The 18,366-nt window shown below is 43.4% G+C and overlaps 1 protein-coding gene across 1 annotated transcript in view; it reads right to left on the bottom strand.

Annotated features, from left to right (window-relative positions):
- The window catches only part of TMEM199 (transmembrane protein 199), a 60,829-nt gene that overhangs the window by 17,294 nt on the left and 25,169 nt on the right, over nt 1-18,366 (bottom strand). Inside the window, exons 2-3 of the mRNA XM_069226161.1 lie at nt 17,218-17,291; nt 16,992-17,081 (exon numbers count right to left, since the gene is read on the bottom strand). Coding sequence (XP_069082262.1) covers nt 16,992-17,081; nt 17,218-17,291 — 164 coding nt within the window. The remainder of the gene's footprint in view (nt 1-16,991; nt 17,082-17,217; nt 17,292-18,366) is intronic.

The following is an 18,366-nucleotide window of genomic DNA, read 5'->3' as shown; positions in this document are numbered from 1 at the left end:
CATTGTATCTTCGGCCAAAGCCCTCTTGGTATTTTGGAAAGCAGCTTCTTTGATATGAGCCCCATTCCCACACGGAATTGGATTTAGTTAGTTCTCTCAATTGGCCAATTAGAGAGGTGAGATTCTTGATGAAACGCCCACAGAGGGTGACCATTCCTAGAAAACTGCGAACACCAGATACACTGGTAGGTGGCGGAGCAGACAGAACGTCTTGAACTTTGGCCAGATCAGGCATGACTTCTTCCTCTGAGAAACGATAACCAAAAAAATGCAACTTCCTTTTGTAGAAATGCACATTTCTCCTTATAGGAAGCTGGCCTGATGTGTGGTGGGTACCTATGGTGCTTACACCTTATACCAGGTCGAGGTATCCCCTAGTGAAGTGTAGGCAGTGTCTAGAAGCCAGACTCTCTAGAGGTAGCTGTGGATGAGCAGCCACGGCTTATCCAGGAGACATGCAAAGCTCATGCAATACCACTGTAGTCTCACAGCACTTACACATATGAAAGGAAACACTCAGTTGTACAAAAATAAAGGTACTTTATTTTTGGCACAAATCACCACAAAATACTAGACAGGTGACCCCACCCTTAGAAGGTAAGTAATACACTACATATATACAGTAGCAATCAGAAACAGGCATAGAAAAAGTTAGAAAACAGTAATAACCAATAGTGACCCTAGGGGGAGCACAAACCATATACTAAAAAAATGGAATGCAAACAAGGTACCCCCACCTAGGTAAGTAAGATGAGGGGAGCTGAGAATACTAGAAAACCACAGGGATAAGTAACACAGTAACCCCAAGTGACCAGGAATGCAGGAGTAAAACACTGGATTTTCCCCCAAACCACCCAAAATGATGAAAAGAAGACATCCAGAGTAGACTACAAGACAACCAGCTGTGAATTCCTGAAGAAAGAAGACCTATGGAGAGTGGGGACCAAGTCCAAGAGTCACAGCGGAGTCCAGGAGGAGCAGAAGGTACTACCCACCCAGCTGAGGATGCAGGAGTTGGTCAACAGTAATGAAGAACATGTCAGGACTGCAGCCCTGGAGCCAGAGAAGAGTTCCAGATGGATGCAGGAGATGTCACAAGCCGGAAGGACCACCACCCGTGATGGTGGATCCACACAGCTCAGCAGGAGAGGGGATTCACGCAGCCGGTCGTCACTTGTTATAGGTGCCTGCAGTTGCAGAGGAGTGATTTCTTCACTCCAAGGGAGATTCCTCCTTCTTCTTGTGTAGGCTGAAGAGTTGCAGTCTTCTGAGGATGCACGACGAGGGAACTGTTGCAAAGCTGGCAGGAGCCTTGGAAACAGTGTTGCTGAAGTCCTTTCTTCTTGGAAGCAGCTTGTTGGGTCCTGGAGGTTCCAGTTGCAGTCCTGGATGCCAGAAGTCAAAGGAGAGGTTGCAGAGGAGTCCTGCTGGAATCTTGCAAGCCAAATCTGAGGAGCCACCCAAGAGAGAGACCCCTAAATAGCCCTGAAAGGGGGATTTGTCACTGTAGGAAGTTGGCTCTGTATGTGCTATTTCAAAGTAAGGAATAGCATGCACAGAGTCCAAGGGTTCCCCTTAGAGGTAAAATAGTGGTAAAAAGAGATAATACTAATGCTCTATTTTGTGGTAGTGTGGTCGAGCAGTAGGCTTATCCAAGGAGTAGTGTTAAGCATTTGTTGTACATACACATAGACAATAAATGAGGTACACACACTCAGAGACAAATCCAGCCAATAGGTTTTGTATAGAAAAATATATTTTCTTAGTTTATTTTAAGAACCACAGGTTCAAATTTAACATGTAATATCTTGTTTGAAAGGTATTGCAGGTAAGTACATTAGGAACTTTGAATCATTTCAATTGCATGTATACTTTTCAAGTTATTGACAAATAGCTATTTCAAAAGTGGACACTGCAATTTTCACAGTTCCTGAGGGAGGTAAGTTTTTGTTAGTTTTACCAGGTAAGTAAGACACTTACAGGGTTCAGTTCTTGGTCCAAGGTAGCCCACCGTTGGGGGTTCAGAGCAACCCCAAAGTTACCACACCAGCAGCTCAGGGCCGGTCAGGTGCAGAGTTCAAAGTGGTGCCCAAAACGCATAGGCTGCAATGGAGAGAAGGGGGTGCCCCGGTTCCGGTCTGCTTGCAGGTAAGTACCCGCGTCTTCGGAGGGCAGACCAGGGGGGTTTTGTAGGGCACCGGGGGGGACACAAGCCCACACAGAAATTTCACCCTCAGCAGCGCGGGGGCGGCCGGGTGCAGTGTAGAAACAAGCGTCGGGTTTTCAATGTTAGTCTATGAGAGATCAAGGGATCTCTTTAGCGCTGCAGGCAGGCAAGGGGGGGCTTCCTCGGGGAAACCTCCACTTGGGCAAGGGAGAGGGACTCCTGGGGGTCACTTCTCCAGTGAAAGTCCGGTCCTTCAGGTCCTGGGGGCTGCGGGTGCAGGGTCTTTTCCAGGCGTCGGGACTTAGGTTTCAGAGAGTCGCGGTCAGGGGAAGCCTCGGGATTCCCTCTGCAGGCGGCGCTGTGGGGGCTGAGGGGGGACAGGTTTTGGTACTCACAGTCGTAGAGTAGTCCGGGGGTCCTCCCTGAGGTGTTGGTTCTCCACCAGCCGAGTCGGGGTCGCCGGGTGCAGTGTTGCAAGTCTCACGCTTCTTGCGGGGAGTTGCAGGGTTCTTTAAAGCTGCTTCTTGAAACAAAGTTGCAGTCTTTTTGGAGCAGGTCCGCTGTCCTCGGGAGTTTCTTGTCGTCGTCGAAGCAGGGCAGTCCTCAGAGGATTCAGAGGTCGCTGGTCCCTTTGGAAGGCGTCGCTGGAGCAGAGTTCTTTGGAAGGCAGGAGACAGGCCAGTGAGTTTTTGGAGCCAAGGCAGTTGTTGTCTTCTGGTCTTCCTCTGCAGGGGTTTTCAGCTGGGCAGTCCTTCTTCTTGTTGTTGCAGGAATCTAATTTTCTAGGGTTCAGGGTAGCCCTTAAATACTAAATTTAAGGGCGTGTTTAGGTCTGGGGGGTTAGTAGCCAATGGCTACTAGCCCGGAGGGTGGGTACACCCTCTTTGTGCCTCCTCCCAAGGGGAGGGGGTCACAATCCTAACCCTATTGGGGGAATCCTCCATCTGCAAGATGGAGGATTTCTAAAAGTTAGAGTCACCTCAGCTCAGGACACCTTAGGGGCTGTCCTGACTGGCCAGTGACTCCTCCTTGTTGCTTTCTTTGTTCCCTCCAGCCTTGCCGCCAAAAGTGGGGGCCGTGGCCGGAGGGGGCGGGCAACTCCACTAAGCTGGAGTGCCCTGCTGGGCTGTGACAAAGGGGTGAGCCTTTGAGGCTCACCGCCAGGTGTTACAGCTCCTGCCTGGGGGAGGTGTTAGCATCTCCACCCAGTGCAGGCTTTGTTACTGGCCTCAGAGTGACAAAGGCACTCTCCCCATGGGGCCAGCAACATGTCTCTAGTGTGGCAGGCTGCTGGAACTAGTCAGCCTACACAGACAGTCGGTTAAGTTTCAGGGGGCACCTCTAAGGTGCCCTCTGGGGTGTATTTTGCAATAAAATGTACACTGGCATCAGTGTGCATTTATTGTGCTGAGAAGTTTGATACCAAACTTCCCAGTTTTCAGTGTAGCCATTATGGTGCTGTGGAGTTCGTGTTTGACAGACTCCCAGACCATATACTCTTATGGCTACCCTGCACTTACAATGTCTAAGGTTTTGTTTAGACACTGTAGGGGTACCATGCTCATGCACTGGTACCCTCACCTATGGTATAGTGCACCCTGCCTTAGGGCTGTAAGGCCTGCTAGAGGGGTGTCTTACCTATACTGCATAGGCAGGGAGAGGCTGGCATGGCACCCTGAGGGGAGTGCCATGTCGACTTACTCGTTTTGTCCTCACTAGCACACACAAGCTGGCAAGCAGTGTGTCTGTGCTGAGTGAGAGGTCTCCAGGGTGGCATAAGACATGCTGCAGCCCTTAGAGACCTTCCTTGGCATCAGGGCCCTTGGTACTAGAAGTACCAGTTACAAGGGACTTATCTGGATGCCAGGGTCTGCCAATTGTGGATACAAAAGTACAGGTTAGGGAAAGAACACTGGTGCTGGGGCCTGGTTAGCAGGCCTCAGCACACTTTCAATTGTAAACATAGCATCAGCAAAGGCAAAAAGTCAGGGGGCAACCATGCCAAGGAGGCATTTCCTTACAGTCACCTAACCATGTAAGCACCTATCAGGAGGAGGCTCTGACGTCTCCTGCCTGGCTTGGCCACTGAGATGCTGCCAGAGTTTGCTGCCAACCTTAGAATTAAGATGGCAGGACCCTGGGATCCTCTGAAGGAGCTCTGAGCACCACCTCTGGGGTGGTGATGGACAGGGGAGTGGTCACTCCCTTTTCCATTGTACAGTTTCACACCACAGCAGGGACTGGGAATCCCAGAACCGATGTGGACTGGTTTATGCACAGAGGGCACCAAATGTGCCCTTCAAAGCAAACCAGTGGCTTGGGGAAGCTACCCCTCCCAAGCAAGTCACACCTATTTCCAAAGGGAGAGGGTATTACGATCCTCTCCCAAAGGAAATCCTTTGTTTTGCCTTCCTGGGCTTGATCAGACAAGCAGCAGGAGGGCAGAAATCTGTCTGAGTGGTGGCAGCAGCTGGGCTGCCCGGAAAACCCTGTAAGACTGGTGGTAGCAATTCTGGGGGTCCTCTAAGGACACCAAACATGCCCAGGTTCGGAGTTACCATTATGTAGATAGACATAGGTCACTACCTATGTCCAGTACATGCATAAAATGGCATCCCCACACTCACAAAGTCCAGGAAAATGGATCTGGAGTTCGTGGGGGCACCTCTGCTAGTACAGAGATGTCCCCACACAAAGGTACCTGCACCCTGCCCTTTGGGCTTAGAGGGCCTACCATGGGGTGACTTATAGTGGCCTGGTGTAGTGACCTATTGTGAAAGTGGGTGCATACACCCGTTTCATGCAGACTGCAATGGCAGGTCTGCAGAACACTTTGCATGGGCTCCCTATGGGTGGCAGAATAACTGCTGCAGCCTATAGGGATCCCCCCTAGAACCCTAGATACCATATACTAGGGACTTACATGGGGAGACCAGTATGCCAATTGTGGGAAGAAAAGGTTACCACCAACCAAATTTAGAGGAGAGAGCACAGTCACTGGGGTCCTGGTTAGCAGGATCCCAGTGAACACAGTCAAACACACAGACATGGGGTAACCATGCTAGAAAGGGGCTACTTTCCTACACTCCTGGTGCAAGATGAGTCCATAGTCAAGTAGTTGTTTGAAAGTTGTTCCTAGCTGTTCCAGGTGTAACTCAAAGGTGGGCGCATGCACCAGAATGTCATTGCTGACACTAATGTCTATTGGCAGGCCCACTAACACCCCTCGAATGGCGTCTTGAAAGACTTCAGCCGCACTGGATATGCCAGAGCTTAGACTTTGTACCTCCTTAGTCCAATATAGGTGGAGAATGTAGTAATGGCTCTGGATTCGGGAGCCAACAACAACTGATGATACCCAGCTCGCAGATCCAGTTTTGCAAACCACCTAGATCCACTCACTTCCGCAATAATATCAACCACAGTGGGTGTTAAGTGTCGCTCACGTTTGATACCTAGATTAGGTAAACACATGTCCACACATATCTGGACTTCACCCGATTGCTTTGGTTTGCGAGCAATGACAATCGGGGATACTCACAGTGTAAGACCCTCGACCCGTTCGATGATATCAGCCTGCTCCAGCTTCTTCAGCTCAGCCTCCACTTTAGGAGGAAAGTGGAACGCCACACAACAATGCTTTAGTCGATGTGGAGATATATCAAACGGCCCCTCAGACTGACCATGCCCTTGAATAGTGGTGAAAATTCAGCAAGTAGGTCATCTACATTGCCAAGGTGGATGCTGAATGTAAAAGAGATGAGATTAAGCTGCTGTGCCATCTTACAGCTCAACAGCATGCCGGACCCAGTCTTTGTCACATACACTTTAGTGCGTGTCGAGTAATCTTCATGAGCAATATCGGTGGTGAATACCCCAGCGGCAACGGGGCAGATGATCCAAACACATATCAGTGTTGTTGTGGGACTTGAGTGCGGCTGCAATGGGAGATTTTATAATGTGGACTGTGCTACGATGTTTATGGATGCCCCAGTGTCAATCATACTTGATGGCCTGAGAGCAAACAGTATGGTGCATTTCGGTATGCGTCTTCGCAGATGGCCTCCTGGCTGCATGGCATGCACAACCTGAACAGTTCCCTCTATATCGTCATTACCGTCGTCATCATCCATAGCATCCTCTTCTCCTATCCCCATTGGCAGTTATACTAGATTGACTCATTTGTGGTTTTGCGGTCTTTAACGTGCTGATGACAGGCAGACTTTGGCAAAATGGTTCAGCTTGTGCCAATGCAAGCATTTCTTGCCTTGGGTAGGGTATGGCCCTTGGTGAGGGTACACTCCTCCTCAAATGTAGCATGCGTTGGTGCTTGCCGTGGGCTTTGGACAAGTCTTTATTTTCTGTCGCTACCCGCGTCACTGCGTTGACTGGCTTTGTTCTGACCTGACGTTGCAAGGCAGTCTCCATGAGAACAGTGCACACTTTTGAAAGTTCCTTCGATCGCCCCATTGTGAGGATATTAGCCATCAACATCCCCGAAACCGGTAGGATGTTTCTTGCAGTATGAATGAGGCGCACCCTTGTATAAATTGCACACGGATCTCATGCACTGCATCTGGCAATGTGCATGCAATGTGCATGTGCTGGCAAGTACTTTAAACCTGGCACAGAAAGTCTTCACAGACTCTTCTGGAAGTTGCCCAGCTTGTCTTAGGATCCTTTCATAGCCTAGGTTTGCAAGAGGTTCGAAGTGTACTGTTAGGGCCTTTTTAAAGGGACTGGTAGGTGAAAGGCGGTCCTTCTTCTGTGACTGACTTAGGGTTGCCTCCATTCAAAAGATTACTAAGTGTAAAAGCATTGGATGACGCCTCTCTTGTTCTAACCCCATTTCTGCGAAGTAGGTCTACAAGCACTCCACCCATTCCTTCACCCTCACCGCCTGCACTGATGGAGGACCTTCCACGACAAAAGGTTGAAGGGTGGGGATGGACGCCATTTGGGGTGGGAGTGCAGAACCGGATGATAAAACGTGCCAGTGGTGACTAGGTGTCAGTCTCTACAGTACTGACCTCACAATTGTATAAGTCAAACAGTCCATAGAATAAGATTAACACACTAGGAAAATACTGTCAATGTCCTTCAATCACACTTAAAGCAGTTGAGGTGCTAGATAGAGCTTCATTCGGTTTCCACTTCAAACAGTTGAGGTCATGCACAGCTCGTTTGTGTTTTTCTTCCACTTTTTGACAAAGGACAGTCTCACCTCATGATCTGCAGATTGGCCGCCCACTGGGAAATTCAAAATCTTTATCTACGAGGGGTTAGGAGCAAAAACCCTTTACTTCAGCATAAAATGATGACGAGTCAGTGGCAGTGCAATTTTTCTCCACACGGTGGCGCCGCACTCTGACCAAAATCTGATAGGTGGATTCCTGTTCCGATGTGGGCGTGTAGGCCGTCTCGCTGCCCTTGCGAGGATTAATGAGGCTGGTCAACAGAATGTTAAACATCAGCATGCTACGGTGCGGCGCATATATGCTTCACCCCGGCCCAACACTAGTGTGCAAAGAATCCTGACTGCAGCCAGTCCCTCGTCACCAATTTGTTGTGCTGAGCTCTGCAATGTTTTGCTGTTTGCAGCGTAACAAAATGACACACATACTGATTACTTTTTCTGGTCTCAAGGCGCATTGGCCTTTTATTAACTTCCCTACCTACGTCATGGACCTTTCCACCAAGCCTAGATAAGGCAGGGCATGCCACTGGAATCCCCCTGTTGCATCAGGTGGATCATACGAACCACGCAACATAACAAATAGGTTTTACCTATTTAAGACCCACTGGCGTTGTTAAGGTCTTCTTAAAGATGTTGCACAGCAGCGCAGTTGTTGTGTAACATGACTTATGGTAAATAAAAACAAATGCTCCACCCATAAATAAAAAGAGCTGTTGGAAGCGTAGTGAGTGGACATTATTAAAGTAGTGCTGACATTGGCAAATTTTTTAAAAGATGCTATATGACCATTCATAATTCGAAGAGATAACTTTGTGGTGTTACCACGTCCTCGCGTCTTACGTCTCGAGTTCCATAGAGCGCTTGAGACATGCGAAGTCGATAGGATGGTTTGAAGGCGGTAGCTGCGACATCGCAGCGGTCTACATTATTAATAAAAGAAGAATTACGGTTTACAACACTTGTAGCCTTATTTACTAAAATTATTTTGGCGACGAGAAGACCGCTGCACCGGACTCATTTTCCACGCTGAAAGCAAGCAGGAAGTACGGCTAATAATTGGTAACGTCAATCAAGGCTCATGATTGGTTACCTATTTTTGTTTTCAAGAAGACGCTGAAGCAGTTACACTGCCATCTCATGGAATAAAAAGGTACTGCACCTTCATTTTAAGTGGAAAATAAATGTTTAAGTGGAAAATAATTTTGACAGCCTATTTAAACTTCTTGGCTGCTTATATTGTTCAGAACCATTAGCACTTGCGGTCTGCGATCTACTTTGGATCTTATATTAATACAGACGTAAAAGTAAAAGAAGGTTAAGTGAAAGACTGTTGCTGGGTTTCATCAGCTTTCGTTTTCTTCTGCAGTGCACACTCAGTGATATTACTTACCTTCTGCACTTGAACTGTGTTCAGAATGCAATCTGTGAATCCACTGCCACCTTTTTTGGAGACACCAGGTAATCCTCCAATTGTATGGAAAAATTGGTTTGATGCATTTGAAATGTACTTAGGAGTAATTGGTGCAGCACGCTTCCGTCGTGAAAGAAAAAAAATATTTTATACTGCATTCCCTAGGATTTGAAGGGAGATCCGTTTTTAAACATCTTCCTGCCTTGGTATTAGAAGAAGGAGAAGAGATTGATGAGTATGCCGAAACAGTAAAAAAATTGGAGCAGAGGTTTCACATACAACCCAGTTTAGTCGTTATTAGACACAAGTTCTTCAAAAGAGAACAAAAGCCTGGTGAAGATGTGGATACTTTTGTGTCAGCACTGAGAAAACTTGCAGCTGATTGTCAGTTTCAGGCGTTTAGTGACCAGCTGGTCAGGGACCAATTTATTGCAAAATGCACAGGCAAGTCTATCCAGCAAAAACTTTTTTCTTTGAACAATCAGTCACTTGATGAGACATTACGACTGGCAAAGAGCATTGAGACCTCTAAATTGTCAGTGAAGGAACTGGAATCCAGAACAACAGAAAATATAGGATTGGTGAATTCTCAAGATGCAAAAATGCTAAAATTAACTAAGACTGCTTCCAAACCATTTTTTAAGCAAAACAATATTTGTTTTCGGTATGGTAATGTGAACCATATTAAGAGTGGCAGAGGCTGACCTGCTAAGAATGCCACATGCAGGAAGTGCAACAAAGTTGGGCACTTTGCCAAAGTGTGTCAGAGTGGCACAATAAGTGTTGGTTATCAACAGAGTTCAGGGAAGTTTACAAATAGTTCTGGGGTAGCATATGTTACAGAAGTAGATGATGGTGATGTAGGTAGAATCCAAGAAGAGTTCAGGGACATGGTAATGATTGTCACAGAGGATCAGATAGTGACTGGAGATCCTACTATGTGTGTGGATCCTTACATTGAAATTGGTGTTGGTAACAAAGTAATCAAACTTTTGGTGGATTCTGGGGCTCGGATCACAATGATTACTCAAGAACTGTGCAAGGAGGTTTGGGGAGAGAGAACTCTCTGTGCACCTGACAGAGCACCTGTGTCCTATGAAGGGAGGGAGAAAGATTGAATTGGCTGGTTATTTAGAAGATGTACTTGAGTTTAAGGGAAGGAGGATTTTTGGCAAGGTTTATGTGTCGATAAAGGGACTAAACATATTGGGTTGGTTTCATCAAGGTTTGTTCCAAATGGTTTTTAGGCCAGGCACTAAGGAACAGGTATCTGTTGTAGAATCAAGTGATTATGCAGCCAATCTGATAAAGGATTGTCCTTTGGTATTTTCGGAAAAGTTGGGCACCACTGAAGGATTTACTCCTGAGATAAAAGTCAAGGAGGGAGCCATTCCAGTGAAACACAAATTTAGGGGTGTACCATTCAGTCTGAGGGACAAATTGGAAAAGGAGTTGAAGGATTTGTGTATGAAAGGTATAATTGAACCCATAGATTCCTCTTTATGGTTGTCTACCTTGGTTATTGCAAGGAAGAAAAATGGCAATTTGAGAGTCTGTGTTGATCTTCGCAGTTTGTATGAACATATTTGGGTAGATTCGCATCCTTTACCTAAAAATTACGGAAATGCTGGCCACTATCGGTGAATCAAAATGGTTTTCCAAGTTGGATCTAGCTGTGGCATACCATCAGATCGTTTTAGATCCAGCTTCAAGGCATCTTACTGCCTTTGTTTCATCTTTAGGCACATTTCAGTATTGCAGGATGCCTTTTGGGTTAGCTTCGGCAGCAGCTGTTTTTCATCGAGTTATGTCTCAGATGTTAAAAGACATAAAAGGGGTAGCTGTATTTCAAGATGATGTTTTGATCCATGCAGCATCCAAAGAGGAACAGGATCATATTGTGAGGAAAGTGTTAAAAATCATGCAGGAAAAAGGAGTGGTTCTTAAAAGTGAGAAATGGCAATTTTTGCGTAATAGAGTTGAATATTTAGGACATGTTGTTTCCGAACAAGGGATTGAACCCAAACCAGGGTTAGTCAAAGCGATTATGAATGCTTCTCCACCGTCAGACAAAACAGGGTTGAAGTCTTTTAACGGTCTGTGCGAATTTTATTCACGCTTCATGAGTGATTACGCTGCTAAAACTAAACCTTTGACGAATTTATTAAAGGAAAATGCTGTTTTTGTTTGGAGTAAGGATTGTCAGGAGGCGTTTGAGTGTATCAAGTCGCAACTAGTTGGGCCCAGAATTTTGAAACCTTTTGATCCAGATGTGCAGTGTATTATAACTGTGGATGCGAGCAGTTTCGGTGTGGGTGCTATGTTGACTCAAGCAAAAGAAGGTGCGGAAAATACTTTGGGATATGCATCGAGAGGTTTGAGAGGATCTGAATTAAACTTTTCTGTTATTGAAAGAGAATTGTTGGCATGTTGGTGGGCTATAAGGAAGTTTCATCCGTATGACTGGGGAAACAAGTTTGTGTTGTACACAGATCAAAGTCCCCTTGTTTCTATTTTGACTGGAGACAAAATCAGAGAATTAACACCTCACATTTCTAGATTAGTCACAAAATTATTACAATATGATTTTGAAGTCTGTTATGTTCCAGGTAACAAGAATGTTAGAGCAGATTTTGTATCTAGATTTCCATTGGTTGAAGAAGCAGGTGTTGGTGAGGATGAAGAAGAGGATGATGTTGATAACTGTTTTATAGCAGCTGTTGATCTGGAAATTACGTGTGCAATAGGTGAATGTGAGTGGAAAGGGAATTGGCGAAAGACTTAGTATTGGCTCAGATTATAAAATTTATAAAAAGAAGGGTGGCCCAGGGAAAGAAATGTGCCAATTCAATTCCAAACTTTTGTCAAGGTGTCAAGTGAAATGTCCGTTGAAGATGACATTCTTATGAGGGGTGAGAGATTTGTTAACCCAGAGAGCCTGAGGAAAAGAATAGTTGCTGCTGCGCATGAGGGTCACTTAGGCAGAACACTTACTAAGCGCAGCTTACGTGAAGCGTTTTGGTGGACTAGAATGGATCAATGTGTTGATGTTTGTGTGGATGAATGCGTGATTTGCAAGAGTTGTGAAAGGGGTTCAAAGTGAGGACCCCACCGTTACAACCTATTGAACTACCCTCTAGGCCTTGGGAAAAGCTGGGAATTGATCTTATTTGTCCTTTCTATGCCTTGCCAATTACATGTAGGTTTGCTGTAGTCTTAATTGACTACTACTCTAAGTGGCCTGAAATCAAATTTATACGTGTACCTTCATCAAAAAATGTAATCGAATTTTTGAGAGATGTATTTCTACGGCCTTTGTTTCTGACAATGGTGTGCAATTTGTTAGTCAGGAATTTAAAGAATTTTTACTAGAAGGTGATGTCAAAGAGTTCACTAAATCATCCTCAAACCAATGGCCTTGTAGAGCGCATGAATCGAGTATTGGGGAATTGTGTGCAATGGGCTATCGTAACAAGTCAAATGTTCAAGTTTCTGTAAGGACTATGCTTTGGTTTTATCGCACAACCCCCCATTCTTCTATAGGTGTTTCTCTGTTCGAACTATTGCGTGGAAGGAAGCCATCTTCTAAGATCTGTCCTGGTTAGATGTCTAAGTGGGTGAAACAAAGTGATTTGAGTGTAATTGATGATGCTGTCAGGAATAATGTCCGGAGGGCACAGACGAAACAGAAGGAGTATTTTGATTCATCAAAGAAGGTCTATCGCCATCAATTTGAAGTAGGGGACAAGATTAGAATTAAATTTCCTGTTCACAGGAAGAAAGGAGAAAAGAGATTTTCAGAACCCATGATAATTAACAAAGTATGTGGTAATGCTGTTAGAATTAATTTGCAAAATTGGTGGAATGTTGACAGGGTGATTAAAGTCAAGGAAATTCCTAACAAAGTGTGTAAGTGATCAGTCTATAGAATGTCAGAGCAAACCATCTCACAGTGAACCAGTTACTGACGAAACGAATCCAACAGATGTTGATAAAGTTGTTTTTGAACGTTATGTACGCAGAAGCGGCAGACAAAGGGTGAAACCCTTGAGATACCGTTAACTCTGTGACATGTATTTGAGTTAGGATTTTTTGTTTCATTTTTCTTGATGCTTTGTAGCTTTAGTTTTATTATATATATATATATATATATATATATATATATATATGTATTTTTTTTTGTTATTGTTCTCTAGTAGGCTGCTGCCTTGATGAGTAATGTGTAATGAAAAAAATTGTTATTTGCTCATTTGTAAGGGAAGAGGATAATGTGGTTTTGCCGCGTCCTCGCGACTCGCAGCTTACGTCTCGAGTTCCATAGAGCGCTCGAGACACGCAAAGTCGATAGGACGGTTTGAAGGCGGTAGCTGCGACATTGCAGCGGTGTACATTATTAATAAAAGAAGACTTACGGTTTACCACACTTATAGCCTTATTTACTACAAACTTACCTAAAAAAAAGTTGCCTCGTAATGATGCAAAAACCTTGCAGCTCCTTCCAAAGCCATGCCTTTAGCTAATGGAAACAGCATACATGCCAATACCTCAGAACAAGACAGAGGGATTTATTGGACAAATTGGTGAAATTAAATTCTCTCATTGGCTTTTAATGAAGTGAAGGCAATTTCAGGTGGGAAGCAGCTAAAATAAAGCCTTTTTTCCCTTCTATAATTGGGAGTCTCCTGCATGAATCAGTCTGTTGGCATGTATGCAACAGAAAACCAAGCAACATCAACCAATAGAGAAAACAGGGAGCGCCTGATTTTCAGCATAAGGTGAACACCCTCCCCTCCCATGTAGGCTGCATCACAGAGGCTCACGTTATGGTTTGAAAGCAGTAGTTCCCTCATTTATGGTGTAGTCTCGAACAAAGAGGGTTGGCAGGAAATCGGTGGCCAAGCACACACTAGTTTCAGCACAGCTTATAATGGCATTCACTACAGAAGTTGCATTTTAAAACCATGGCTAGGCAGTGTAGGGTAAGTGAATTAACGAGTTATCCCACATACACTGAAAAATTATGACATATTCTAATGGTTAAAAATATCAAAATAAAGATTAAAGGTGTGTAGCTTCGAGAACACCAAAGGTCAGACATCTTTATAAATAGACTTCAGCAGCGGATAACAAAAGCAGTAACAGCAGGCAGCGGCCATTTTATAGAGTGCTTCATCCCCAGAAGCATGCAGACATTCAATGACAAGCAGGGGTTCCTGTTGTCAAAAGATTTACAACGGGAGCTATAAATGTGGCCATAACTAAACTTGTGATTAAAAAAATAAATAAAACAAAAATAAAAAAGAAATCACATCTTTATCTTTACCAACATCAGTCTAACAACTCCTTGAGAAAAACAGCTACAGCTCACCCTTCAAGTCACTGTCATACTTCAGTGCTATTGTTTTCCCCCCCAATATTAATGCTAACTCTTCCCGTCTACTAACATCAATGGTTTGTAATGTTGACGGTAGATCATTACTGTACACACACCTGCCCCAATCCTCTCCAGAGAGTCCTTATTTACCAGAAAGGACTGGTACGTCATATAGCAGTTGTAAGAAAAACACTTTTTCACCTAAAGGCAGAACTCTGGCAGCAAAGACGAGTTGTGACGTGAAGTTGCGTGGGTTCTATGTAACCTTGTATTTAAATAATATATATTAACCAAATCATTTTATGGAGGAAATTTAAGACTGTAAACGTTTGCAAAGAATGTGTGCACGTCTTTGAAAGAATTGTAATACAGTGTTTAAAACGGAAATCAAAATTGCAGTGCATTTTGAAGTGAAAGGAGGTAACATTGCTATTTTTCTCTGGTGCAAGGACTTTCTACTGCTATACATAGGATGTGGCCACATAGTAGAAGGCTGATGAGGAGAAGCTGTGACAGACAGCATGGGAGCAGAATGGACATCGTGGGAGGAGAACAGGCATGAGGGAGAGGGACTACAAACATATGCTCTCTGTGCAAATGTGAAAGAGTACTGCAGGAGCCTGTGGCCTGTGGAAGGACACTGGCCACAGGAAGCTGTACTTGGTCCATGCTCCATAGGGACAAAGCTAAAACTGAAGCCCAGGAGGAAGCTGGAGGCACTGACCAATAGGAAGCAAGGAAACTACGGTGGCGTGGGACCCAACCAATGGTAAGTAATAGGTGGGCTCTAAACCCCTTAAGATGTTTTTTTAACTTCAAGAGATTTTGCAAGCACTGCGCAAACACAGTGCAGGTGAAACCTAAAAAGGGGATTTCCCCACAAATGTTGCCCAATTGTATGAAAAATTAGAAAGGATATATTGAATGTGCTTGCATAAGATGCCCTATGAACCAGAGACTTGCACAATATTTGATATAAAATAATAATATCCTTGACAAAGTTGCCAGACCCCTTTGAGGCAATATTCGCCAAAACATCTTGACAGAAAAGATAAGCAGGCTTTCAATCCTCCTGTTCCTAATGTTATGGTAGGGGGTATGAGTAAAAGACATTTTTAGGTCACCCACACAATAATAATAATATAGGTCTACCAATTTTTCAAAGGAAGAACATAAATGGCGACATAACCTAGAGGCAATACAGTGAACATAACCTCAATCAAACTAAGGGTACCCATAAATCAAAGACTGCAGAACCACTGAACATCAGTACTCTTGGATGCTTCCTAGTGTTTAATGTGGAGCCAACTCATGAAGAATAGCAAGCTAAGCAGGTGAAGGTTTATCATCGTATGAGAGTACATGGAATGTATAGCAATTCGATAAAAGGTTTGGCTATTTCTTCCAGAAAATGTGTATTTTAATATGTTTATTTTCAGAAAGCATACAATAGTTCTTTTAAGTCTCTTATTCCCTCTTTGGTATATAAACTAATTGTGCTGTACCGGTCCTGTATGTGAAAGACAACTGTGTGTTCCTCCCGCTTCTGCCACTTGTCCATTACCCATCTTTGTTTTAGCAAAGGTTACGCTGCTGCTGTCCATGCTGTACTGTGAAGCTCGTTATAAACTTATACTAAGACACAGCAATTTTCAGTGCCACTTACGTTTTAAGGAAAGATGTGAGTGAAGGAATAAACCCTCACAAAATGTTAAACAAACAGTTTTTGAAATGGACTAGAAGTCTTTCTAAAATTTTAATACATAGCTGGCACATGGTTCTATAACACCTCGGGATTCTGACATTTTAACCAGCATCACTTTGTATTCTAACGTTTTGAATACATATTATTATATTACATGGATTTGTGTAGCACAGCTAAGCAACTGTGAGGGTATCCAGGCACTGCAACAGGTGTGTGGACGTTGGACTAAGGTGCTGGTGTCCTCCCCCTCAGATTTAGTCGAAGAGGTAGGTCTTCAGCTTCTTGTGGAATTCAAGAAGTGAGAAGGAGGCCAGATGTGTTGTAGGAAGTTGTTCCAGGTCTTCGGTGGAACGTAGGAGGATGCTCAGCCTGAATGAAAGTATTAAAGAAAAGCTGCATGTCCCACAAAAACTACACCAATGTATCCTAACACAGGAATTGTATGATGGATGTAAATTAAAATAATGAGAAAACACCAGAGTAGCTATATTGCACGACTGCATCTAGACTAAGGGTCTGATTTAGATTTGGGTGGAGGGGTTACTCTGTCACAACAGTGATGGATATCCCGTCTGTCAAAATCTAAATACCATTGTGTCTTATTGTATTTAGATTTGGGTGGGCAGGATGTCCGTCACCGTTGTGATGGAGTAACCCCTCCGCCCAATTTTAAATCAGGCCCTAAAGTGTTTAACAAACAAATAAATTCAGAGATAAACTTTTGAAAATGCACAGTATGAGAAGGATTATGAAGTTCTAATATACAAACTTAAGGCACATTAATTAGACTACTGCATGGTGACGAGGAGCAGGGCAGAGGATTTCCCCCTCAGGCTTCAAAGGATTTCAAATAATATTTATTCTGAAGGACTTATGACCGATTTGAGAACTCTGGACAAGTTAGGCTTCATGCATTCCTGTTATTTCACCTAACAGAAGAAGAATGGTTCTACTGTAATCCAGGAAGAAAATAGGCATCAGTAAAGGGGTACAAGGTAAATAGAATGTTCCACTGTCTAATGGCACAAATAAATGGGCTTTCTACCAATGAAAATGCATTTGTGACACATTCTCAGCTCTTTTCCAGGGTGTATTTAAAACAAATTATGGTGTACATATTTTTATGCATTGTGGTACCTTATTGTTGATATTCCTGGTCATCTTCTTGTATTCCTCATTTGCTAGATTTGCCTTTATTTTTTCTAGACGGGCCACAAGCTCTGGATTCTGCAAAATAAAAAATAAAAAAAATAAAAGAACAAGAAATAAATGATTTCAAGTTAAGACCCTAGTACGATAATGTCTGAAACACTGAACTGAATTAACTGCATCCAGTCCTCTACAGAACAGTCTGGTTACTTACCCTCAGGGGTTTCTCCACCTCTGGGAGATGGATCTGACTATCCTCTAGCAGCTCATGAAGGTACACCGGAGAGCCTGGGGAAGAAAAGAAAAAAAGGTGGTTTTGAGAAACAAGGCAGCATAATGCCACATCATTTGAAAATAAGAACCTATACACCTAAACATTTTGGCTGTGTACAGAGAAAACTTTTTTTGAAGCTTCAAAAATAGAACAGGCAGAGTTTTAATTGACATATTTGGACACAAATTCATAAAATTGTAAGTCTAAAATTGTAGAAATAATTTTACTGTTCAAGAGGTCTAAATTCATACAGGGACAAAATATAGGGAGCAAATGACTTTTGTTGATTAAAACAAATGTAAGTGAATTCTTCAGGTAGGTGTCAAATGTGGTTTGATCAATGTTTTTCAATAAAGAGAATAAAATACAAGGCACAATAGCAAATGTATTGTTAAATGTACCAGTCTAAACAGGAAAAGGAGAAAAGGACTCTGGTAGATATCAAATGGGTGTAAAATATGATGCTGAAAGTTTAATTTAAGAGGCTTCCAGTTTTAAGCCATAATTTAAATTTCATATAAAAGAAAAACACACACACACACAATGAAGTTGACATTCCAGATCCATGTTTTTGATGGCAAGAAGATCCAGACTAGAAGGTTCGCCACTGGAAATTACCTAAGACAAAGTTTATTTTTGGCATATTTTGCAGATGCAATCAAAAACCAGCAATTCGTTTTAACCCAAAAACTGGTAAGTACAATGTGGCATATTTAATGTATGCTGACAACCTAATTCTGTTGCATTATACCCCAAATGTTTGCAAAGAAAGATTACTGTGTTGGGGCATTAATGTAGATAGAAAAAAAGGTTATTAAATGTAGACAAAATCAAAACAATGATTTTCTATGCAAAGCTGCTTAAATTCCAGCAGTATAGGTCTGGGTCGATAAATATTTGGGAATACATTTTATATCTAAATTTTCCTTTTGAGGAGTTCTGTATTGGGCACCGTCAATGCCATGAATATTTAATTCCATGTAGAGGAGTTATTACCTGGAAGCACTCTTAAGGGTAGCTCTTGGTAAACTATTAGCTCAAGGTGTTTGCACGTGACTAAAGATGTGTGGGGTCCCTTTGAAGGCCTGT

Source organism: Pleurodeles waltl, chromosome 3_1 (genome assembly GCF_031143425.1).
Source record: "Pleurodeles waltl isolate 20211129_DDA chromosome 3_1, aPleWal1.hap1.20221129, whole genome shotgun sequence".
NCBI classification, from domain to species: Eukaryota; Metazoa; Chordata; class Amphibia; order Caudata; family Salamandridae; genus Pleurodeles; species Pleurodeles waltl.
This window is presented reverse-complemented; position numbering and strand designations above follow the sequence as displayed.